Below are 22,083 nucleotides of genomic sequence, written 5' to 3'. Positions count from 1 at the left end.
TTACTGCGGCATTACAGCTACCAGGACGAGTAACACTATCCTGCAACAAGCTCTCTTAACGCTAAAATTAATGCATTTAGCCCCTCACTGGACTGACCTTCCGCTCAGAAAATCATCAATCAATAACCAAGGTATGCATTTCCATTTTTATATGACATACTGAAATAGATCAACAGAAACATGTTTAAACAGCTGTTTTGGACGTAAAATGGCGGACGACTTCTCCGCCTAATCTTTTGAACTTACACTGGCGAAAAACCACCAAGAGATAAACGACTGTCGCATAGCCCACTCAAACAAATGTAACAAATGTCAAATCTATCAATTCCCAAATGTTGTGGTTATGCTTTACAGCGTGCCTAGAAGCGCTTAAGCAATTTGAATGCCGCAATGAAAGGAATAAAATTCTCTCTCAATGTAAGTATGTATTATTTTAATTGCCACTCTCTTTGATTGAACATTGGCTAATTTTTCTTGCATGGTGAACATTAGATGTTTCTCATTCACAAACACCCCTTTCTGTCATTAAAATGTATGGCATATACATGCATGTAACGGGAAATGTTTCTTATATACATAGTTTAAAGGGGAGGATAAATACCCTATGTTGACGATATGGTTTTTCTCTGACGTTTCCCAAATAATTTAAATTAATTTTAGGAGTTGCATAATCGTTCTTGGGCAGTTAATGCTTGAGAAAAATGTTCAACAAAATACCTGAATCATCCAAAGGAAGTTTTCTAGAGCAGACGAAAGCAGCCAGAGAAGAAAGGGCATTGGAGAAAAAGAGGGAAACTGCTGCTACTTGTATCCAAGCACATATTCGTGGTTGGTTGGATCGTATCCGATTTACCAAAAAGATATTGTATGTACAAAGTATTTCATTTTTTATATGAATTTATATAAAATTAAATTTTATTTGGGATTCGCAATTATGTTTCTCTTCCTCATCATTTTTACTACTAATTGCACTTCTACTTCGCTACAGGGAACAGTTTGATGAACTTTTCTCTGACATTGGAGATGATAAAGTCGCTTCTTTGAAACCAGCACTACTTGTATATCGAACTACTCTCAAGTTTTTTCTTGTATGGAAAAAAGTCAGGGATAAAGTTCGCTTCGAAAAGCTGTGCAGGTAAAATTACCATTAAATGGATTATAGTTTTTAAGTATATTTATTTACTATTAAATATTCTGGCATAATTAAATGCCTGGTCTCGCAGCTGTATGCAATAATTTTGACTCATGCATCAAAAGAGTTATGGAAAAGGTAAAGTAATTTCTTATCAGAACCAACTCTCAGACTTCATTGATTAGGTGGTTCTAGATAGATGCTGTTTGAAAATAAATTGTAGGAAAATAAAAAATTCCATAATGGTTGAATTAATTCATAGAAAAAATGGGAATCAAAGAAGTGAATCCTTTTAAGTCTGAATGGACAAAGCTATAGTTTTCGAAAGATGAAGGCTGATTTAGACATCTGTATTACTTCAGTAGATAAGCTGCATGTTGCTCATGCTTAAGGTGAAAGTATTTTTATTACTAACATTCCTTTTTACATTTTTTGTGGAGTGTCTTCACACCACAATTCCTGTTCTCTCTTCTTTATTGCTTATAGAAACCTTGTCCTTCTAGCTTATAACATCAGCCATTAGTAAAGATTTGTTATGAGAAGCATTGTAATTAAGGTTTATTGCATTTGACCGATCTCTTGTGTAATTAAATGAAGAATACAATGTAGCTTTCCACTGTCCTTAGAAGGACAGTGGAAAGATGCATTGTATTCTTCATTTAATAAACATGAATTTCCGCAAAGTTGAGCCGGGAACAAATGAATATCTCTTGTATATTTATGATGCATCTAGCTGCACTGTTTGTGGATTAGTTGTGTGGAGTGAATGTCTATGTAATTTGTGTGAAAAAATGTTATTTGCTCAACTATTGGAATCTATGTTTAAATTTTTGCTTATTTTGAATTCAATTTAACAGTTATGATGTTTTCACTGGCTGTAATCCAACCGTACATAAATTCATGCTTGCCCTTGGTGGTGTTGATGGCTCTGTTTTCTAATTATAATTCATTTATTTAAAAAGTCATACCCATTTTATTAGCATTATCCTTGATTATAAGTTGTTACTGATAAATGTTGTCATTGTATCACAATCACAGAAAGATTAATTTATTATTTTATAGGAAGTGTATGTTGATTGGAAGATAATTAGTGTTTTATATGGTTTTAAGTTTTGATGACATCGAAGGTGGGAGATAAATTAAGACTTCACTGATTGCTCTAGATTACCTAACATGCATGTTTATTCAAGTACAAAAGGCAGGGACTATGGTAAACAGGAAACAAAATCACTTCAGTGAGATGACATAAATTATTCTGCTTCGGCAATAATTTAATTAAAAGTCAGGAAGATGTTGGAGGATCATTATGTATTATAAATGTTGTTCATAATAATATTAGTTTAAATATATATTTATATTCTTGGGTTTTATATATTATTCATAACTTTTTTCATTATGAGTTATTGTAATGACAAATCTTTCAGTTCCCCTTTGCCTCACACTCATTGCTTGCAATCATGAATATGAGGAAGAGGTATAGTGTTCACCGCTAGTGCATGTGATGATTCAAGAGATCATACTGATTCTGCAAGTGTCCAAAATATTGCTGAGCGCATATCAGAATTTCCTCTAATTGTGGCGAGATTTTGTTTTCGGCTATATAATTTTAAAATTTTCAAGATTGAAAAAATGTTTTTACTGAGTCTCATTCTTCTTCTACATCGAGTCATTCCCTAACCACAATTTGCCATCTAAGAGCACTAGCTCTTACAAGTTTAGCAGTTTTGCAGAGAACATTTTTAGCTCTGTTTATGCACAGGTATTTATTTACCAACTTCTTCATCAGAACTCTCTTTATCCTTTGGTTCAATTAATTTTTGCCATTGCCTGTGCATCTTCCTTAGCTCTGTTTTCAACAGAGTTTTCAATGGGTTCATTCAATACCCTGTGAAATTTTTTTTGTTAAGCATTTGTTAAGCATATTTGTTAAGTTTTATATTTTTACATTTAATTTGCCAATATGGAATTCTTCTTGTGTCTAATTACATGCCACAAGATACTGTTCTATATCCAAAGTAATCACATTAATTTGGTATCGCTGTGAACCAATGTGAATTTGGAGAACATTTTTGTTGAAAAGTTTATTCCTGTTCATATAGATGGAATAAAACCAAACTTGTTGGGGTCAGAGTTTAAGAGAACACCTCGATAGCTAAACTGGCTGAAGCACTCGACCGGATATTGAGGGGATCTGGGTTTGAATCCCAATCAAGGCGAATGATTTTTACCCCCTGAAATTGTTGCATCAAACTTGTCAGGCTACAGAACAACTCTGAAAACGTTAGCTATGCAAAAATGTTCAGATGATTGAAAAAATGACGATGCACGTTATGTAATGAAAATTGAACAAAAATCCAGCATAGAAGTATTTTTCTGCACACTACACATCCAATATGGACGTATTTTTATGCGCACTATATATAACCCACTCACAACCTATATGCTATATATTCTATATAAAACACTCAACAACCAGATAAAACCATAAACACAGTAATCAACCCAAAGGTCGGTTTAGTAGGTGATGGTAGAGATCACCCAGTACTAAGCCTACACAGCGTGTGAATATTCGCGCATCAGGGTAGGGGGGCCAGTTCCTTTCCCTGTGCCGGTTATGGTTTCCCAGGAAGACCTGGTACCTGAAAAATCACTTAAGCTTGGGTAGATCTGCAGGTGCCCAGAGTGCCTTGCCCTGGAATCGAACCCGGGACCCTCCGGTCAGCAATCCAATGCTCTACCCACTGGACTACCGCAACCCACTCCCCACCCAACATTCAGATATGCAAATAAATTTGTCTTGAATAGTGAAATTCTTGTCTCATTTTTCAAATTTTTAGCAATATTGTTGAACAATTTTGTGCACAATGATGTTGTGGTGACGGGGCTACCATAGACAGGTTTGATTTTTTCACATGTATATCTTAACATCTTCTGGTATGATGGCAGTGATTACTATTATTCATTTGAAAATTATTCTTGTTTATGATATCATAAGTCACTGCACAAAACTCAACTTACAGTTAATATTCTGAAATATTTAAAAAGAGGTTGGTAATGGGCATGTTATGGTTAATTACTTTTGAGTCTTATTATTTTATTCTGAACTAAAAATTCTTGATTTTGTGTGTTTCCCTGATTACAATTACATAAGAAGTTACAGAGTGAAACAAGCTGTCTAAACTTACAATATGTTTTTAAATTGATATCTGGTGGTTAACTGTATTAATTTTCTCAGATATCTGAGAGATATGATCTTCCTATTTAGGATAAGGGTGGGCCATATAATGCTAAACATTTTTGAATTCTACAACCATGATATTGCACATCTTGCTTTGAGAGTCAAAATTGTTAGTTACTCCCTGCCTCAGAGAAAACTAAATAATTTGTGTTTTACCATTGTTAAGGACCATACCATCAATTATTATTTTTAAGTAATCTACTGGTTAAGGTAGCTTTTGGATGGACTCAACTACCAAATAAATATTTTGTGACTCCTGGCAAAATACAATCCAGGAACCTACTCTCCATCAAGTCCTTCTTCATCTCTGTGTACTTCCTTCTTCCCTTCATCCCGTCCAACATCCCTATATAGTTCCTGCCCTTTCCTCGTTTGCCTAACATTCTCCCCTCTATTAGAGTCTTCAACATCCCACTGCCGATCAGTACACCCTTCATCCGTTTTTCCTGCCTCCTTGGGATTGCTCCTAACAAACCCCTCTCCTCACCCACCATTCCTAGTACTTCCTCATTGGTTTTCCTTTCAGTCCATGTCATCTTCTCCATTCTTCTCCAAACCCACATTTCAAAAGCCTCCAATCTATGTCTATCCCCCTGCTTCAATGACCACGTTTTTGCACCGTACATAGCTACGCTCCATATTAAAGTTTTTACGAGTCTTTTCTTAATATCCTTTTTAACGTCCCTCTCATCAACTGCCTCCTCCTTGTGAAAGCCTCTTTGCCTAGCGCAATTCTTCTCCTTACGTCCTTACTACTTTGACCGTGTTGGTCCAAAACACTTCCGAGATACGTAAACTGTTCTACCTGCTCTAGCTTTTGCCCTTCTATTTTAATGTTTAGCTTAGCCTTTTTCTTTCTAGAAAATCGCATAACCTTTGTTTTATTAATATTGATTCTCATCCCATACCTGTCGCACTGAATTTCCAATTCACTCAGCAATGCTTGCAGCCCCTTGGCTGACTGACAAACTAAAGCTTGGTCATCAGCAAACCTAACTGATTTTACGAATTCCCCACCCATTTTCATTCCTATCTCCAGGTCTTCCCATGCCTCTTTAATCATTTCGTCTACATATAGGTTGAAGAGCAACGGTGATAATGGGCAACCCTGGCTTACACCTCTTCCTAACATTGCCCATTCAGACTCCCCGTTCCCCACTCACACCTGAGCAGTCTGAGACTTGCGAAGGTTGCGGATTAGCCTCCTGTCCCTCCAACCTATTCCTATTTTCTGCAATATACTCATTAGTTTTTCCCAATTCACTCTATCAAACACTTTTTCGAAATCTGCAAAACAGGCAAATACATCCTGGTTGTGTTCTATATTCCTCTCAATTAATAATCTCATTACTGCAATGGCATCACGCATGTTTCTCCCCTTCTTAAACCCAAACTGATCATCCCCTAAGTAATCATTTTCCTTGCTCTCAATCCTTTTGTTGATGGTCCTGAGAACCACTTAGCTGCATAAGAAATCAAACTTCTTGTTCTGTAGTCCTCACATGATGTAGCCTAGACCTTTTTCAGAATAGGAACTGACACTGATCTCACAAAGTCTTCTTACCAGATTACTTCCTCATATATGTTATGAATCAGTCCATACAGTCTCTTCCTACCACAGTTTCCTAAGCCTTATAGTAGTTCCGCAGGAATGTTGTCAACCCCCATGGCCTTATTTGATTTCATCATTCTTAATGTCCTTTTTATCACATCGTTGAGTATGCCTGCTATCTTCCTCTACGTCATGTTCCTTCCCTTTATATGTCTAACCTTGTTGGCCTAAGTTCTTTACCATTCAGTATTTCCCATATATTTCTTCCATCTCTCTTGGAACTTTTCTGTTTCAACTACTATCTTACCCGACATATCTCCAACTGTTAGCACAGATCTTCCCTTCTTACTTCCTGATAGTGATACAACCTTGCTCTTCAGCCTACCAATGTCACCCTTCCTCTGTAAACTTTCCATATCCTCGCACTTTCCATGTCAACTTATTATTTAAATATTTGTACTTCCATCTGCTCAGCTCTGTGTTCACCTTCTTCCATTTCCTTCTCTCATCCATCTTTCTAATCATCTCATCCGTGATCCATGATTTCCTTGTCCTTTTTCCTTTAACAGTTCAAATAGTTTCTTTTGGGGCCATCCATTTTTTTATGCATCTCCATTTATTCTCAATAGTACTCAACTTTTTTCCCTCATCCATGATTTTCTCAACCCCTTGCTGATACTCATTCCCTGTCATTCAAGTAAATGCTTCTGCATTTTATTTTCTAACCCACCACCCCGACCTTAACTTTTTGAAACAGATGCTGCACTTCATTACAATCAAATTTGATCAGAGTCCACATCTGTTACCAGGAAAGTGTATGAATTGATCACACTGTTCCTAAATCTGTGCCTAACCATAATATAATCTAACTGATACATTTCTGAGTCATCTGGCATTTTCCATGTATACCTATGCCCACTCTGGTGTCTAAACCAAGTGTTGGTGATGACTAACCCTAGTTTCCCAATTGCTTTCTCCCTGCGGTCATTCCTTGAGCCTAAACCGTAGTTCCCTGCCTCATCACCATCTCTTCCTTTGCCTCCCGTTGCCTTCCAATCCCCCATCACTATCAAAAGTTTCCCTGCAGGAACACACGCGCTTATGTCCTCTAACTGATTGTTTATCCTATCGACTTCTTCCTCCTTATGAATGTTTGGTGGCATGTATACCTGAACAATGACCAAGTTCGTTGGTTCTGCTTTTATTTCTACCAGTGATATTTTATCCATTGCTTGTTCTATGTTTAATTCGCTTCTTCCTACCTCTTTATTCATTACTATGGCAACTCCTCTTTGGCTCCCTTCCTCGCTGCTGTATATTATTCTATATTTATCTCTCCAGTAATCCCAACTATCCTTCCATCTCGCTTCGCATAAACCTAAAATATCTATATTTCTTCTTTCCATCTCTCACTTAATATTTTCTAATTATCTTGTCCTCAACAGTGTCCTTACATTCTAAGTTCCTATTCTAACTAATTTGATCTTCTTCTTCTGTCTGTCCTGCCCTGCTGCCGTCAGCTTTCCTTTGCGAGGGTTTCGTGAGATGACCGTAGAAGCCTTGCCTCTCCTTCTACTAGGCACAACACACAGTTGATTGGGCTTGAGTCCCATTGTTGGCAGGACTCATAGTCTCTGTGTTGTCCATCATTATATTCTTGGGAATGATAATTGAGGTGGTTTCCCATTGCCTTTCTCAATTGTGTTTTTGACGTGACATCATCACTTAATGGCCACCCCACTGGGGTCAGATGCCTTTTCAGCCACCTCACTAAGGAACAGATGCTGCATGGACTACCTTTCTTCTGGCTCATGACCTTTGACCTATCTGGTATGGGTGACCGTATCAGGAGCAATTATCAAAACTCCCACCGGCACAGCTCTAGGGGTCATCGGAATGCGCAAGCCCTTTTACCATGTCAAGATTGTAGTCCATGGGGGGGCATATATCACACCAATTATGCATTGCTTTTATCCTAAGTTCACTAGAATCCAATAAGTTATTCAAAGAATTGTAGGAATTCATGATGATCAGATCATCTGCATACATGACACATTTATTGCATTTAACTATTAAATTAATGGGCAGATCATTGATAAATATTTTAAAAAATATCAGGTCTAGCACCGACTTTTGAGGTACTCTTTTGGTCACCTGGAGTGGAGATAAGAGAAAAATATTCCTATCTTTGTAGAAGAAAACTGTCTGTTGTCAGTCAGATAAGTATGTACAGGGTGTGGCAACATAAATTCCTTTTTTCAAGTGCAAAACGCTCTCAGAAAAGAAAGTTATGTTGCCGCACCCTGTATTTAGCCAACTCAGAGCAACTTCTTTAATGCTGAGCTCCTCACATTTTGTTGGCAGTATTTTGTGAGATACCATATCAAAAGCTTTGCTTAAGTGAAAGTAGATTCCCAGTACTTTGTTTTTTAGGTTAATTCCTTTATAATATAACTAACTGATCGAAGAGAGCTTGTTCTGTTGACCTTCCTCTTTGAAATCCTAACTGATAACCAGATATAAGGTTATTGCTTTCAAAATCATTCATAAGCATTTGACTGTAGACATACTCAAACACTTGTCCAAATTGAAGAATCATCGGAGAGAAATAATAATTAACAATTGTGACTTCCACTATAGTATTTTTATTCACACAACCCAGGTTTCAAAGCTTCCTATTATCTCCAGGTGAAAATTACATGCATGTGGCAAATATATATTCTTGTCAATGAGAGGATTGAGGTGCATTGCCTTGCTTGATCTTACTTGGAACTTCATGATCTCCATTGAAGTGGTTGGGGTGTGTCGGGTAATGGTAGAAATCAAATATCGAATGGATATGCTACTTAAGTAGGGTCAGTTATGATACCACCATTGTTTTTATTAATATAACACAGTGTCAAGATAAATTAGCGAGTCATGCGTCTCTTATAATTTTCTGGGGGTCTTTCAAGTAATTAGATGCTTTCCTTAACAATAATAATAATAATAATTGATTTACTGCTTCTAATTAATAATTGATTTACTGCTTCAAATCTGGAGAGTATTATCTTTAAAACAAATGCATCATTTGGAGTAGAAATTTATTTATCTATATTCTATTTCTGGCCAAAATGATAATTTTCATAGTGTTGGAATTGAACCTTTTTCTGAATCTTTTCTCCATCAGGTACCTTATATTCAGCCTTGAGTCTGATTCTGCCCGCTTCAGTTATGTTGGAGTGGTGCTTAATAAAGAGCATGCAAAGCCCTGGATTGCACACATTAAGACACTCCTTACATCAGGTTGTTGTGAGTACTTGTCTAAACTTCGACCGGAGCTCTCTGCAGATGCACGCTCTTCCTTACTTATGCTGCACACCTTGGTGTCGTTTACATCCACGGCATCATGGGTTCTCTTTCAAACTCCTTCTTCCATTGGTGCAACAGCTACCAATGCTGCAATGGTTGCCCTTAGGCCTGGGATGAACCAGCTGTGTGCAAATATAATGGGACACTTGTTTGCCAATGGATTTTATGCTACTTTGAAGGTACGTCTTTTCTTATTTAAATGATATTCAGTGAAGATATTCACCAATAAAAATATTAGTCTGGCTGTATACTTATTTTTAAAGGTTTACTTGAAAGGTTCAACAGATATGCTTGTAAGGGCACCTGCTAAAATTTGTACCCATGGCTCCTATGTTCTTTCTAGGTTTTTTGAACCAATAGTAATTGTTTTAATCATTAAATTTATCATTGCACATTATGTTTGCAAGCATCATTAAATTTTGCATAAGATTATAATGGTGCCTAGCTTAGAATAAGGCAACTGTGAGTTAAAAATGTTACCTTTTAGCAGGCATTTATTAATTAAAGAAGTACAAAATTAAAAGTTTCAACCACCGTTGCCTCTTTGAAGGCTGTTAATAAATGAGCCAGTTCTTGTGATTGAGAAATTAAGATTTGATTTAGCTAAAAAGTTTGAAATTATCCGAGCCTGCAATAGGGTGAATGTAAATTAAACTGAAGGTGATAGACACCGTGGTTTATTGTCATCATATCTGTGTACTGTTTTAAAGAGTAAAGAAAACAGCACTGATCTTCGATGCTGAGAGCCAAAGACCTCAAATTCCTTCCAGGTGAAAGACTTCATTGAGTATTCCGGGAAACTGGCAAACAATGCTTACAGTATTCAAAGTTTTGTATCCCCATTACTAAAATGGCCTTACTCTTTCATATTTTATATTTTTTATGTTCAGTTGTTTTAAATTTCGCCGCTTGCCATTGAATGGTATTCTGTGAATCCAGGAAAATAGAATGAACTCTTAAAGAAATTCTTAAGGAAAATTCTTTCTTTTTTATGAGTAGAGTTGGCTCTGCCTGGATGTATAAATATCACCTCTGGAATATATTACTCAAGAGGGTTTATCACCCTTATGTTTTAACCCTGGGTAGGGTCAACTGAGTGTGCAACGATCAGGGCATTTTGAAAATGTTGTATTATTTGGCTTATTTTGGCTTTGCCGGCCCCGGTGGCGGCGGGGTAACGTCCTCGTCTGCCATTCCAAGGGTCGCGGGTTCGATTCCCGCCTGGGTGAGTTTCCCTCCATCTAGGGCTTGGGTGTTTGTAAATGTGACATTGTTATCGTTATTAATAGTTCGATGTAAAGGCCTAAATGTGCTGTTTTCGGACTTATACTGAATAAATAAATAAATAAATTATGAATAATTTTACGTAAAAATCAACAGTATCTGAATGTTTTGGCTGTAAGGTGATATTATCTCATGTTTCTTCAAATTGGTCTGATTTTTATTTTTCGCAGTGTAAAAAAATTCTCATTTGGGGTTCTGGATGTTGGACTGGACTAGCATTTTAACCCAATAATACATGCAAAATTAAGACTTAGAGAGCTGCTGCTCCTTGTGATGGTAATGAAGTGGTACCCTGTTGCCTTTCAACTTGGCAATGCTACAATATGTAATCCCATAGGCCATGGCTGTTGTAAAATAATGTTGCTGTATTTATGTCTCCACCTTTACTCATATGAGGGAGGGCTGCTGTCTCCTCTTTAAGAAGTGTGAATAAATGTATGGTTTCTCTACAAAAAGTTGTGGTAGCAATCATTAAGTGTATATTGCAAGAATAAGGTATTTTGTAATGGTAGCATTACTAATGTCTGTGTTAAATCAGAACTGGAGCCAGATACAAGAGCTGAAACCAGGAATATTTAGAATTTTTCTCATTACTTTTCCTCTTAAAAAGAATACCATGTAGGATGTTTATTGTACAGAAATCAATGCTTGTTCATAATAAAAATGGACTTTTTATAAATTACAAAATAATTTTGTCAATACTTTGGTTTTATTTCTAAAGTGATAGTTTGAAATTTATTTAATAATTACTCCAATATTAATTTGCCTGAGGCTGTGTTTTGTTGAATGTGATCTGTAACTTTTTCTTAAAATTTTATTTTGGGACATTGTTTTCAATGTTAGGCTTTATAATTGATATCTGAGTTTGATATATTGCTATCTAAAAATGAGGTTCAAAGCCTGAAACGTTTTTGTTGTCTTCAAAATAAAAATTGGATGAAAGAGGAAAACAATCTCTGCACAGAATTATTTTTAAAATAAGGAAATTAAAGATCAAATGTGCAGATGCATCTATCTCTAAATTATTGTTTGGGGTGCATCAAGTTAGATTAATATTAAAAGGAATACAGAAGCCAAATTCTTTATTCTCTTATTGCAGGGTTTCCTTCTTCGAGGCTTGGGCAGAGCAAAGGTAAATCTGAGGCATGTGACTCTATCAGCTGCATTTACTTTGGCCATGCGACCCCTCATATCTGCCAACTTTTCTGATAAACTTCTTACTGAGTTCCTGATACACATATTATGCATGCCAGGTCTAGTACTGCATCTTCAGAATCTCTCTCCTGAGGTTTGTTTTCCTATTTAGTTATCTACATCATGTATTGTGTACTAAGTTGACCCATTTTCAGTGTTTATTCCTTATTTTCAGGCAGTAAAAATAATGAATGTGCCATGTTTAAAGAGACTAAAAATGTTATTTGACTTAAATTTCAAATTTATTATTTAAAGTTTTAAATCATGATGATAAATTGACTTTTTGTTATTCAGTTCAATAATAGTGCAATAGAAATTAAATTAATTTAATCTTGAATGTAAACCCTTTCTTTTTGTTCTGCTTACTGTATGTTCTCTCATAGTGAGGTTTTTTGAGATGAATATTTCATGTACTGTCTTTCTGAGGATTATGCATTATTATGATTAATTGTAAAATTACATAATTATGAATATATATTATATTTATATTGCATTACTAGGATATTTTTACCCGTAACCAGGTTGGGATCTTACCATACCTTTGCCAATATGTTAATGATGTAGAAATGTGATAAGGACACTACAGCAGCCACCTAAACCACATCTAGCACTCATTAGATCAATCCTATTTTCAAGAGGAGAAGATTATACATTCTTTATTCACCTCCTACCCTCCTGATGTATTTAGTAAATTTGAAAAAGTTAAAAGGGGCTCTATTTGATCACCATTTGGAATCCGGTTGTAAAGATCATTATTTAATGCGTCACTGATGTGAACATTCACATTGAACTGAGGACTCACCTGCAGATTTACTCTTATTACTTGTATTTCACCTTCCTTTCTCAAATTTTTCCAGGGGGACAATTTTAAGGTTTTTTAATTTTGGCTGGCTAACTTCAAAATCTTTGTGCATATTATGTCCCAGTGCAAATTATACTTTCATCCTCAGAAGTGGTACTAAAAGTGGGATTTTGTGAATTAGGTCAATCAATTGTTATTCAATTGAACAGTATTGAAGAAGGGAATTAGGAAACATGCCACAAGCATATGACTCTCTAAGGAAAGATTTCATTTCTGTATGAACAACATTCACAGGAAGGCTGCCAGATAAATTAAAAATTGTGATTCAAACAGAAGTCTCTTGATGATTAGAAAACCCAGGATCCTGATCACAATAGGCAATCAGATCGCATGCATAATGTCATCTACTGAAAGTATTCAGAACATATGAGTTTAATGTTAATGCTGACTGAATAATTCTAACCTCACACTGCATTAGTAGGTGAAGTCACAATGGGCAGCTAAAGAAAGTAGACTTGTACAAACCAAAATAGGGAATTCTGTATCCATGTCAGACAAAAGTAGAAAAATATGGGTGCTTGCATTCAAACTTCTAGCCAATAAAATATTGCTATATTTTGTTATAAACTTCATGATCAGATTGAAAGTATCTCTCATGGCTAGTGATGCAATGCCATCTTCTTACTCTCATGTGCTGGCTGGCATGGTATTATGCACATGTTTTTAGATCTAATGAATCATCCTATTGGAGATAGTGTAACTAATAAGTCCCACTAAAATTTGTGTTTTGCTTTAATACATTTTGTTTCATTAATATTTTTCTTTTTCATTATTAGTGCATCACAACTATGAGTAGTCATGGTATGATAGTTAAGAGTTTGACTCTACTGAGCGTGGAGCAAAATATGAAAATTATTTTTAATGTACTGGAGGTCAACTATGCTCTTTGCCTTCTGGCAAACTTGATTCATATGGCATACATTGAAAGAGAAACTACCCTACCAGATATATATTTCCCGACATTTACCGTAAGTATTAAACCCTTAAAATATTACAATTTTATTATGAAAATGTGAGAATTTATTTCAAAATTTTAAGTCATTGAAATTATATCGCATAATATTTATGTATCAAAATTATTAATTTGATGTTAATTTGCATTTTTTAATTATTTTCTTTTCAAATTTTCCAGTTTGTAATAACAAGCCTACTTGATAGTTGTCGTCAGTATGTTGCTGGAAAGTTCTCCAACTGGGTCCACTGGAATCCGGTGCTTGGTTGGTTTTGTGGGGGTACAGACATGGATCTTCATGATGCTATGGTACACATAAAAGCTCAGCTATACCTGCTCTGGAGTGGTCCAATGGTGGCTGTTATGTTTCGGGATTTGGCAGCACTTGCAATGGATGAGGATATAGTTTCTTTGCCAGTGTCAACATCTCAAACTGTGACAGAACAACAGAATTTGGCAACTGCCGTTACATCTGGTGCTGGTAATTTTTTTCGAAGGGCTTTAGAAAGGACAACAGGGCAGGGTAAAGGAATTGTGACTAGAACTCCTCTCAGGAAATTAGGGACTCCTGAAGTTACCAAAGTTGCATTCCTCTGTGGACTTTATCAGACAGCCTTGACTACTCTCGCTCAAATACGCCTGGATATACTGACAGGTAAGCATGTTTAGAAAGTGTTCTACTCAGTTACCAGTGCTATTATTCACAGTTTATGGAGTGGAGTGTGTTGGATTCAAATGTTAAAGGAGGTAAATTGTGTATTTAGTTGGCAATGGAAAATTCCTTCAGCATCATTTGGGCTTTAATTCAAGTCAAGCATAAAGTAATGGATGTTTCAACTCTGTTAGGATTTTAGCAGCATGCTACTCTGTGGAATATGCTGCTGGATAATAGTTTTTATTGTTCTGCTGACTGTGATTTCTGTCATCCTCATCTTTGGGTAATGCTACACCATTTGGCATTTTAAATAGTCATCATCGGATGCATAAAGGTTATATAGGAAAGGTGGTGAATTTTTAGCAAATACGTCTTCTAGTATTTCTAAATGTTTTATTTTAAAATTTAGAAGTAAAGGGTATAATATAAACAAAGTATCGCATTTACGTTTTATGTAACCAAATGCATGCCTGATTAAACATGTAAATATAGAGAAATCAATTTTTGTAAGATTGCAAGTCAAAAGGGCGTAAGGACTAGCTACAGGGATTAAGGATTAATTAAGATGTAGCTGTGCCTTAAGGAAGCTGACATTAATTTTATCTTGTTCCCTAAGTGAGGGTCATGGTAGTCCAGAGGTTGAGCGTTGGACTACTGACCAGAGGATCTTGGTTCGATTCCCAAGCCTCTCCAGGCACCCTCAGCTTCACCCAAGCAATGTGATTTTTGTGGTACCAGATCTTCGTGGGAAACCATTACAGGGAGAGGGAAAGGAACTGGTTCCCCTACCTTGATGTGTGAATTTCATATGCCGTTGGGCTTCGTAGTGGGTGAACTCTACCATCATTTACTGAACTGACTTTTGGGTTGATTACTCTGTTTATGAGTTTTTTCTGGCTCCCTAAGTATATTTTTTGACCTCAGACTGTATTTAGGAAAAAACAACATGTGACAAGGCAGTATTCCTATTTAAGGCAGGTCAGTAGTTGTTTATAATCTAACATTGAGTGCTGTTCACTTGTTAAAACAGGGTGCTGCATCCTAGCACTATGTGACAAAATGTGCAATGTGACCTGAGTTTTGGGTGGACCAAATTTGAGATTCTTTGGTCTTCTTATTTGACCCTGCCTTATAAAAAGTCTATTCATAATATCTCAATCTTATGGGTGATTTGGTTGGCAGTTAAATTTGACAAAAGTGTATATGGTTACATATTTTAAAGAAAAAAAAGATCTGCAAAGTTTACCTCTAAGAAAGTTTCTAGAATAGGTGTTTGTCAAATAAGTTGTTTCAATGAAAAGAAAGCACAATAAAAAACTTTGATTAGCTATACTTTTTGCTATTTCAGGAAATGACTTTCAAAAAAAATGTATGCATGTATTTTTGATTATTATAATTTGGGCTTTCTGCATCTGACGTTCTAAGAGGCATTCATTTAATTAATGCCTCAAAATTTTTTATACTTTAGAAAAGATTATAATAGTTATTCTTACAATAAGTTTCAGGTGAGGCCTATGTACTCATGGATTTAGAACATATGTAACTGTAAATCCATTCACCTACATAAAATGAATCGTTTATTATTATACAATTTGGAAAGAAAGATGTTGGATTCATTGCAAGTGCATAACCAGCATTTTTCTATAGTCTGGAGAGCTCTTCAAATGAAAATACTGGCTTAGTTCCAATATTTTTCATAAGTAACACAATGGAAGCATTCTTTCTCCTGATTCAATTGTAGTAGTAGGTTTTGTAGGTGGCAACAGACAGCTAAGGTCATTTGCATCATTATGGATGGTTGGGAAAGGAAGGGTGGAGATAAACCCGGCATTGACATTAGCCTACACTTGTCGAAAGGCACCAAGGGGTCCACAGTTTAACATCCCATCTGACGTATGTCGTACTCACTCAAAGTGCTCTCCACAGAGCACCTCAAGTAGGGATTGGGATACCAATGAAAAATATTTGTTGTCTCCAGGATTTGAATCCAGGCCCTCTCTGTGGGAAGCCTGCACGTTAGTCACCACAGCATTTCAATTTCCCCTGATTCAATTGTATCCACATAGATTGACAATTGTGTATTCTCTCTCTCTCTGAACTTCCTGATGTTTCAATAAAAGTTAACTTGCTACATACTTCAAATCCATAGTTAAAGCTCTAAATATTATATTATCCAAATCAAACTGCACTGTTATAGTTTTTTCAGCCATTACCAATTTTTTGGAGGGTTTAATCATAATATTTCGTTTGTGACATTTTTGGGCCACATAAGCAACAATGAGGTCATTTTTTTCTGAATGATACATCTATAACATATGTGCAATGTTTGCAATTGTTATGATAGATAAATCAAATCTTTGAATATTGGACATTAGGAAAACTGTTGGAAAATTTAAATGGGCACAAGTTTTGTGGAATAAAATTATTGGCATGTTAACCGTTGCCATTGAAGCAGCAGAAAGAGGAGTGGTCATTTTAAGTATATAAGATATTTTTCAGAAAGGTAAATAAAATGAAAGATTGGATCAGTAAATTGATAAAGAAAAATTTAAGTACCATAGCCATGAATATAGTCCTTCCCTTTTTACTCAACATATTGGTAAGAAATGTAAGGGTGTGATTATATTCATGCTAAAAAATAAGCTATCAGAAATATCTAAGCCAGCAGTAATTTACAGATAATACTAAATATTCTCTCTTATTTCAATATATACAGAAATTTTTTTCGCATGCTTTAATTACTGTACTATTTTTACTCATTCTATACTGTACTTATAGAACTACACCCACTTATTAATTGTAGGGGTACAAAATATTTACATAGCTAATTAAGGCAAATAAGTAATGTTGTTTTCATTTCATGCCATGATAATTTTGTGTAATCTTATGCATGCGTAATAACTTCTTTTAGATTAGGATAATTGTCATAAATGTTTGTTTAGCAGGTATTTCTGAGGTATTATTGTAATGTATAGTTTTTAAAGCCATTTAAATTTTTTTAGATAATTGCAAGCTGTGATGTAATTTATTTTCCTGAGGAAGTTCATTCAAGTATTTCTTTTTTTTTTAAAGATTGTTTAGTTGAAAAGTTGTATTATAATCTTCCTGATAGTTAAAATTATGAAAATTGTTATTGGAGCTTATTATCAAGCTTGTAAAATAAGTTAACCTCATTTAGTATCTCCTCATCTTCCAATACCAATGGAGTTATCCACTCAAAACAGTGATGTCCAAGGAGTTCCCTTATCTGATGCTAATAAGAGAGAGGGGAACCAAGCAAGAACGAAACAAGGGAAAAAGAGGAAGCAAGAATGAGAGGGCAAAGAACGTTGGGGACAGTGTTACCAGTGATAGGTTAACAAAGCAGCAGAGTATAGAAGGGGTTTTTTAATGTACTCTTTGCATATTGCCTATTGTCCCTGCTCTGGTTTTGTTACAAAATCTTGTAATTCATTTCTAGCTGTGAACTGTTTGAAATGTGCTTTACATGGTTTTCAGTGGTTAATCATTTCTGAAACTTTCCCATTTGTATGGCTCATTGGATTTCATTTAAACTATGTATATTTCTGTTAACTTTTTCCAACTATAGTGATTTTAAGGGATCAGAAGAAGGTGCAAAGTAGAATGTGTTTTTTCATGAAGTCAAATTATTTATTCTATCCTTTCAAAAAATGAATAATATGATTCTTATCAGTTTTTCTAATGCCATATTAATGGTATTTTTGAAATAAGAGAAAATTGAAGTAAAATTTGAATGTGTTTCTCAGCCTATTCTGAAACTTCTACTTTTTATGACAGGACTTTGTTACCAAGAGCGACTCCTATATCATCTTTGGTGTTTCTTGTGTACTTTGGGTCAAGGATGTGGCTTGAAAGCTTTCCTTGATCATCTTGTGGTCAACACTAAAGGAACAGCACCTGAATTTCAAATGCTAATTCTTTTCTGTGACTGCATGACACATTATGTGACGTAAGTATGTTTTATTTTAGAAGTAAATTGAGATCATGTCTCATCAAATATGATTACATTATGTTTGATAGACAAAGTATTTTCCTCAAAAAGTAAATTTAATAAGTTACTGGGCATTCATTGTGAGTAATGAATTTTGCTTGTTGAAAATCAAGGAAGCCACCATTTGAATGGTGAAGTGGTACACAACCGCATAATTATCTATGATCGCCAGATTTTACTTCTTTAGTTCATTGCAGTCTGCCTCCTGCAAAGGTTGCCAGAAATAAAAATTGCAATATTATTAATTCCCCTCTATGTGAAATTTTAACTTTGTCAATTCTGCTAAATGTTACATGAAGTGGATCAATAAATTTGCAATTTTTATTTCCGTAGTTGAGTAAGGATGTTAAAAAAAGGCTAATAAAAACTTGGACATGGAATGTGGTTTCATACTGCGAGGAGATATGGTTGTTGAAGCGATATGATAAGTATAGATTGGAGGATTTTGAAATCTGGGTGTGGAGAAGGATGGAAAAAGTGAAATGGACAGAATGGAAAGTAAAAAGGAAGTTCTAGTAATGGTGGGAGAGGAGAGAGGGGATGTTTGATAGAAATCTAAAAGAGGCATGAAAGATATATATTAAGAGTACCAGGGCTTAGCAATTAGTCATGAGTGGTGGCCATTCAATTGATGATTATATTTCCTCTAATGGCTGTGATGCGTATTAATGGTGATAAATTAATATTCAAATTAATACAGTGAAAATGATAATAGGGATAATGATAACACTAACTTTTTAAATTATTTACTTTAGAATGAATAGAAGATTGTTTTTGTGTGTCAAATAAACATGCTATTAACTTTTTTACATTAATGTTAAATTGTAAAAATTACTAAAATGAATTTTCTGTTTCCCACAGAATTCTGGATGACTTGGAAATGTATGAACATCAGAAACCATTCAGATTAGAAGACTTTGCCAATATGTGTGGTTTTTTCAACCAATTTTTGTACAAAGGCGTGTTGATGAATCTTTTTGGTATGTCATTGAATCATCTTTCAGAATAAATCCTTTGCTTGCCAAATCGAGGATAGAACTGTTCTTGATAAATATAATGACAACCCTCAATAATATGTTGTGTATTTTCTTGCTATAGAAAATATAGCTATTTTATGCTAAATGATTAAAGTGCATTATATTCAATACCAATATTTTGGTTAATTACATTATTACTAACTATTAAGGTAAATTAGACTTAAATAAACATCAATATTTGATCTCCCTGTCTAGTAACTCTCTTCCTCAAAACATCTTATTAGCTTCTCTGCTGGTCCAGGTAGTATGGTGGTTAGCATTTTAACAAGCTTTCCTGCAGGCTTGAAGTTAGAGAGTTCCATTCTTAGTCATTTTTGTTTTAATCTTCATAAATAGCCTTAGCAGAATTGAGTATACAATGTTAAATGATATCAGCTTTTTGGTCGTATTAAATTAAAATTAACTTCTACCATTTTATGTGCATGTATTTTCCCCTTAAAACTTATTTCAAATCTTTCATTCACTTTTGTCAGTCTAAAATATTTTAAGAATAATTTTCAATTGATAATTTATTTTTAATAAAGGGGGTTTTGATATTATTGTTAAAAATTTTATCATCTTATTTCCGCTCTCTCTATGGAAACTTCCAATTATTTCTGTATTAATTCGAAGCTGATTAGTTGTAAATTTGACTGAAGTTGAATAATAAATTGAATGTTCATTGCTAGAGTAAGCAAAATGTCACAGATTAATGTTTTTATCTTCTCTTCCAGATTTGAAGACTTTAAATGATAATTCTTTATTCAAGTCAGCTCACACGCTCTTAATGGTGTTATACCGCAGAGACTGTAGGAGAACTTATGTTACTGATCCTTCTATTTGGCTGTTAAAGGATATGCGTGTATCTACCTTCATGAATGACCTGGAAAGAGGGAAGAAAGCAACTCAGGTGCCTAGAATATTTCTCCCAAATTTCTTTCTGGTTTGATTCATGTGTACTGAATAATATAGTAATTGAAAGCTAGTGGGTATCGTAAACATTACACCATTATTATATCTATAAAATGGTCAATACACGTAGAAGTTATCAGCAAATTGCTTCCCAGTATTGATAATAATAAAAGTTATGAATGTACACGTCTAATATCCCTTCCTATGGACTACAACCTTGACGTGGTGGAAGGGTTTGTGAATTCTGCTGATCCCTAGAGCTGTCTTGGTGGGAACAATGTAATTGCTCATGGTGGGGCCATCCATGCCAGTTCGATCAAAGAGTAGGGACCATAGGAAAGGTATTCTGTGCAGTATCTGTTCCTCAGTAAGGTGGCTGCAAAGACCTCTTGACTACAGTATATGGTATCAGTCCTAGGGTCCACCATTGAGTGATGTTGTCACATTAAAAACATGTTTAGGAAGGTAATAGGGAACCATCTCAATTATTTATCCCAAGATTTTTAGGATGGACACCTTAGTAGAAATGAGTCCTGGTAACTACAGAACTCAGCTCAATCAGCTGTGTGTCATTCCTGGCAGTGCGGGAGGTAAGGCTTCTAAGGGTGTCATTTCACAAAATTCTTACAAAGTAAAAGCAATGACATCAGTGGCACCGAAGATGCAGAAAAGGACCGAATTAGTTAGAATAGGAACTTAGAATATTAGGAAAATGATAAGGACAGGAAAATTAGAGAAAATAAAGGGAGAGATGAAAAGGGGAAATGCAGATGTTTTTGGGCTTTGTGTGGTGAGATGGAAGGATAGCGGGGATTACTGGATTGACAGTTATAATATAATAATAATAATAATTTTATTTCCCCAATTGACAAGTACATAGTATGGTACAGAATATCATACAATTATGTAATCATATAGGGTACGTCAAGAAGTACAGTAACTGGATTACTAGCCAGAGAAAAGAAAAATAAAATAGAGTAATATATAGTATAGAGTAATATACAGCGCAGGGGAAGAGAGCCAGCAAGGGATAGCAATAATTCTGGACATAAAGCTAGGTAGAAGCATGCTGTTCTTGATTATCATCCTCTTACAAAACATTGCAGTATTAATGTATTATGATGTAAATTACATTATAATGAAGTGTGTTCACAAATTTTCACAACCATTTCTTGGAATTGAGTACATTTCTAGATTAATTTATAGCATGAATAAGTGGACTTTGGGGTGTTTTATCCAGCAAAATTCTAACAAAAAAATGTATAATGTGTATCCATCAAAACTAAGGAGGTGATATTTTGTTGTTGCTTATAATTCTCATTGGATGTCCAGTAAGGTGCTTTTTGTCTAAAACTGTCTAGTAATCAAATCAAAAAGACATTGAAATTTCCTCAATTTTGATTTTTATTCTGAATTGTATTACTTTTTAGGTATTAAGTAGTACTCTTAGATATTAAGTTCATGTTTTTTCTATTCATTTTAACTTCAGATTCTTCTACAAAAGATGCCACATATAATACCACATGTTGAGCGAGTGCAACTGTTTCGAAAGTATGTTAATAACGAGAAGATGGTGTACGGCCTAACAGAGTCAGCTTGTGCCTCACCTCATTCAACCCTCATCACTGTGCATAGGTTTGTTCAGCATTTTGAGATGAAAAACATTTATATTCAATAACTTCTTCCGAACTAACTTCCAACAAATTTCTATCTAAATATTAATCAATGGAAGAGAATGTAAAATCAACCACAATTCATGAGATATGCATTCTGCATGAATGTGAAGGCCTTGGTTAATTTAATTTATTTCTGTGATTGAATTATTGCTTTAAATATTCATGCTACTATTTAAGAGTTTTTAATAAATTTTACTTGAGTTACTACTTAGTTTAATTAGTGCTTGAGTTACTGTGGTGGTCTTCA

The 22,083-nt window shown here is 35.0% G+C and overlaps 1 protein-coding gene across 1 annotated transcript in view; it reads left to right on the top strand.

The window, feature by feature from the left end:
* Positions 1-304: 304 nt before the first annotated feature.
* Positions 305-22,083, top strand: part of LOC139685582 (ubiquitin-protein ligase E3B) — a 45,380-nt gene continuing 23,601 nt past the window's right edge. The window contains exons 1-11 of the mRNA XM_071582520.1: positions 305-417; positions 661-865; positions 989-1,135; positions 9,092-9,452; positions 11,657-11,845; positions 13,390-13,581; positions 13,746-14,220; positions 18,019-18,190; positions 19,094-19,212; positions 19,983-20,158; positions 21,650-21,795. Of these exons, the coding sequence (XP_071438621.1) occupies positions 702-865; positions 989-1,135; positions 9,092-9,452; positions 11,657-11,845; positions 13,390-13,581; positions 13,746-14,220; positions 18,019-18,190; positions 19,094-19,212; positions 19,983-20,158; positions 21,650-21,795 (2,141 nt within the window). The 5' untranslated portion in view covers positions 305-417; positions 661-701. The remainder of the gene's footprint in view (positions 418-660; positions 866-988; positions 1,136-9,091; positions 9,453-11,656; positions 11,846-13,389; positions 13,582-13,745; positions 14,221-18,018; positions 18,191-19,093; positions 19,213-19,982; positions 20,159-21,649; positions 21,796-22,083) is intronic.

The sequence above is a fragment of the Hetaerina americana genome, unplaced genomic scaffold, assembly GCF_022747635.1.
Source record: "Hetaerina americana unplaced genomic scaffold, ioHetAmer1.1.p SCAF_117, whole genome shotgun sequence".
Lineage (NCBI taxonomy): Eukaryota > Metazoa > Arthropoda > Insecta > Odonata > Calopterygidae > Hetaerina > Hetaerina americana.
This window is presented reverse-complemented; position numbering and strand designations above follow the sequence as displayed.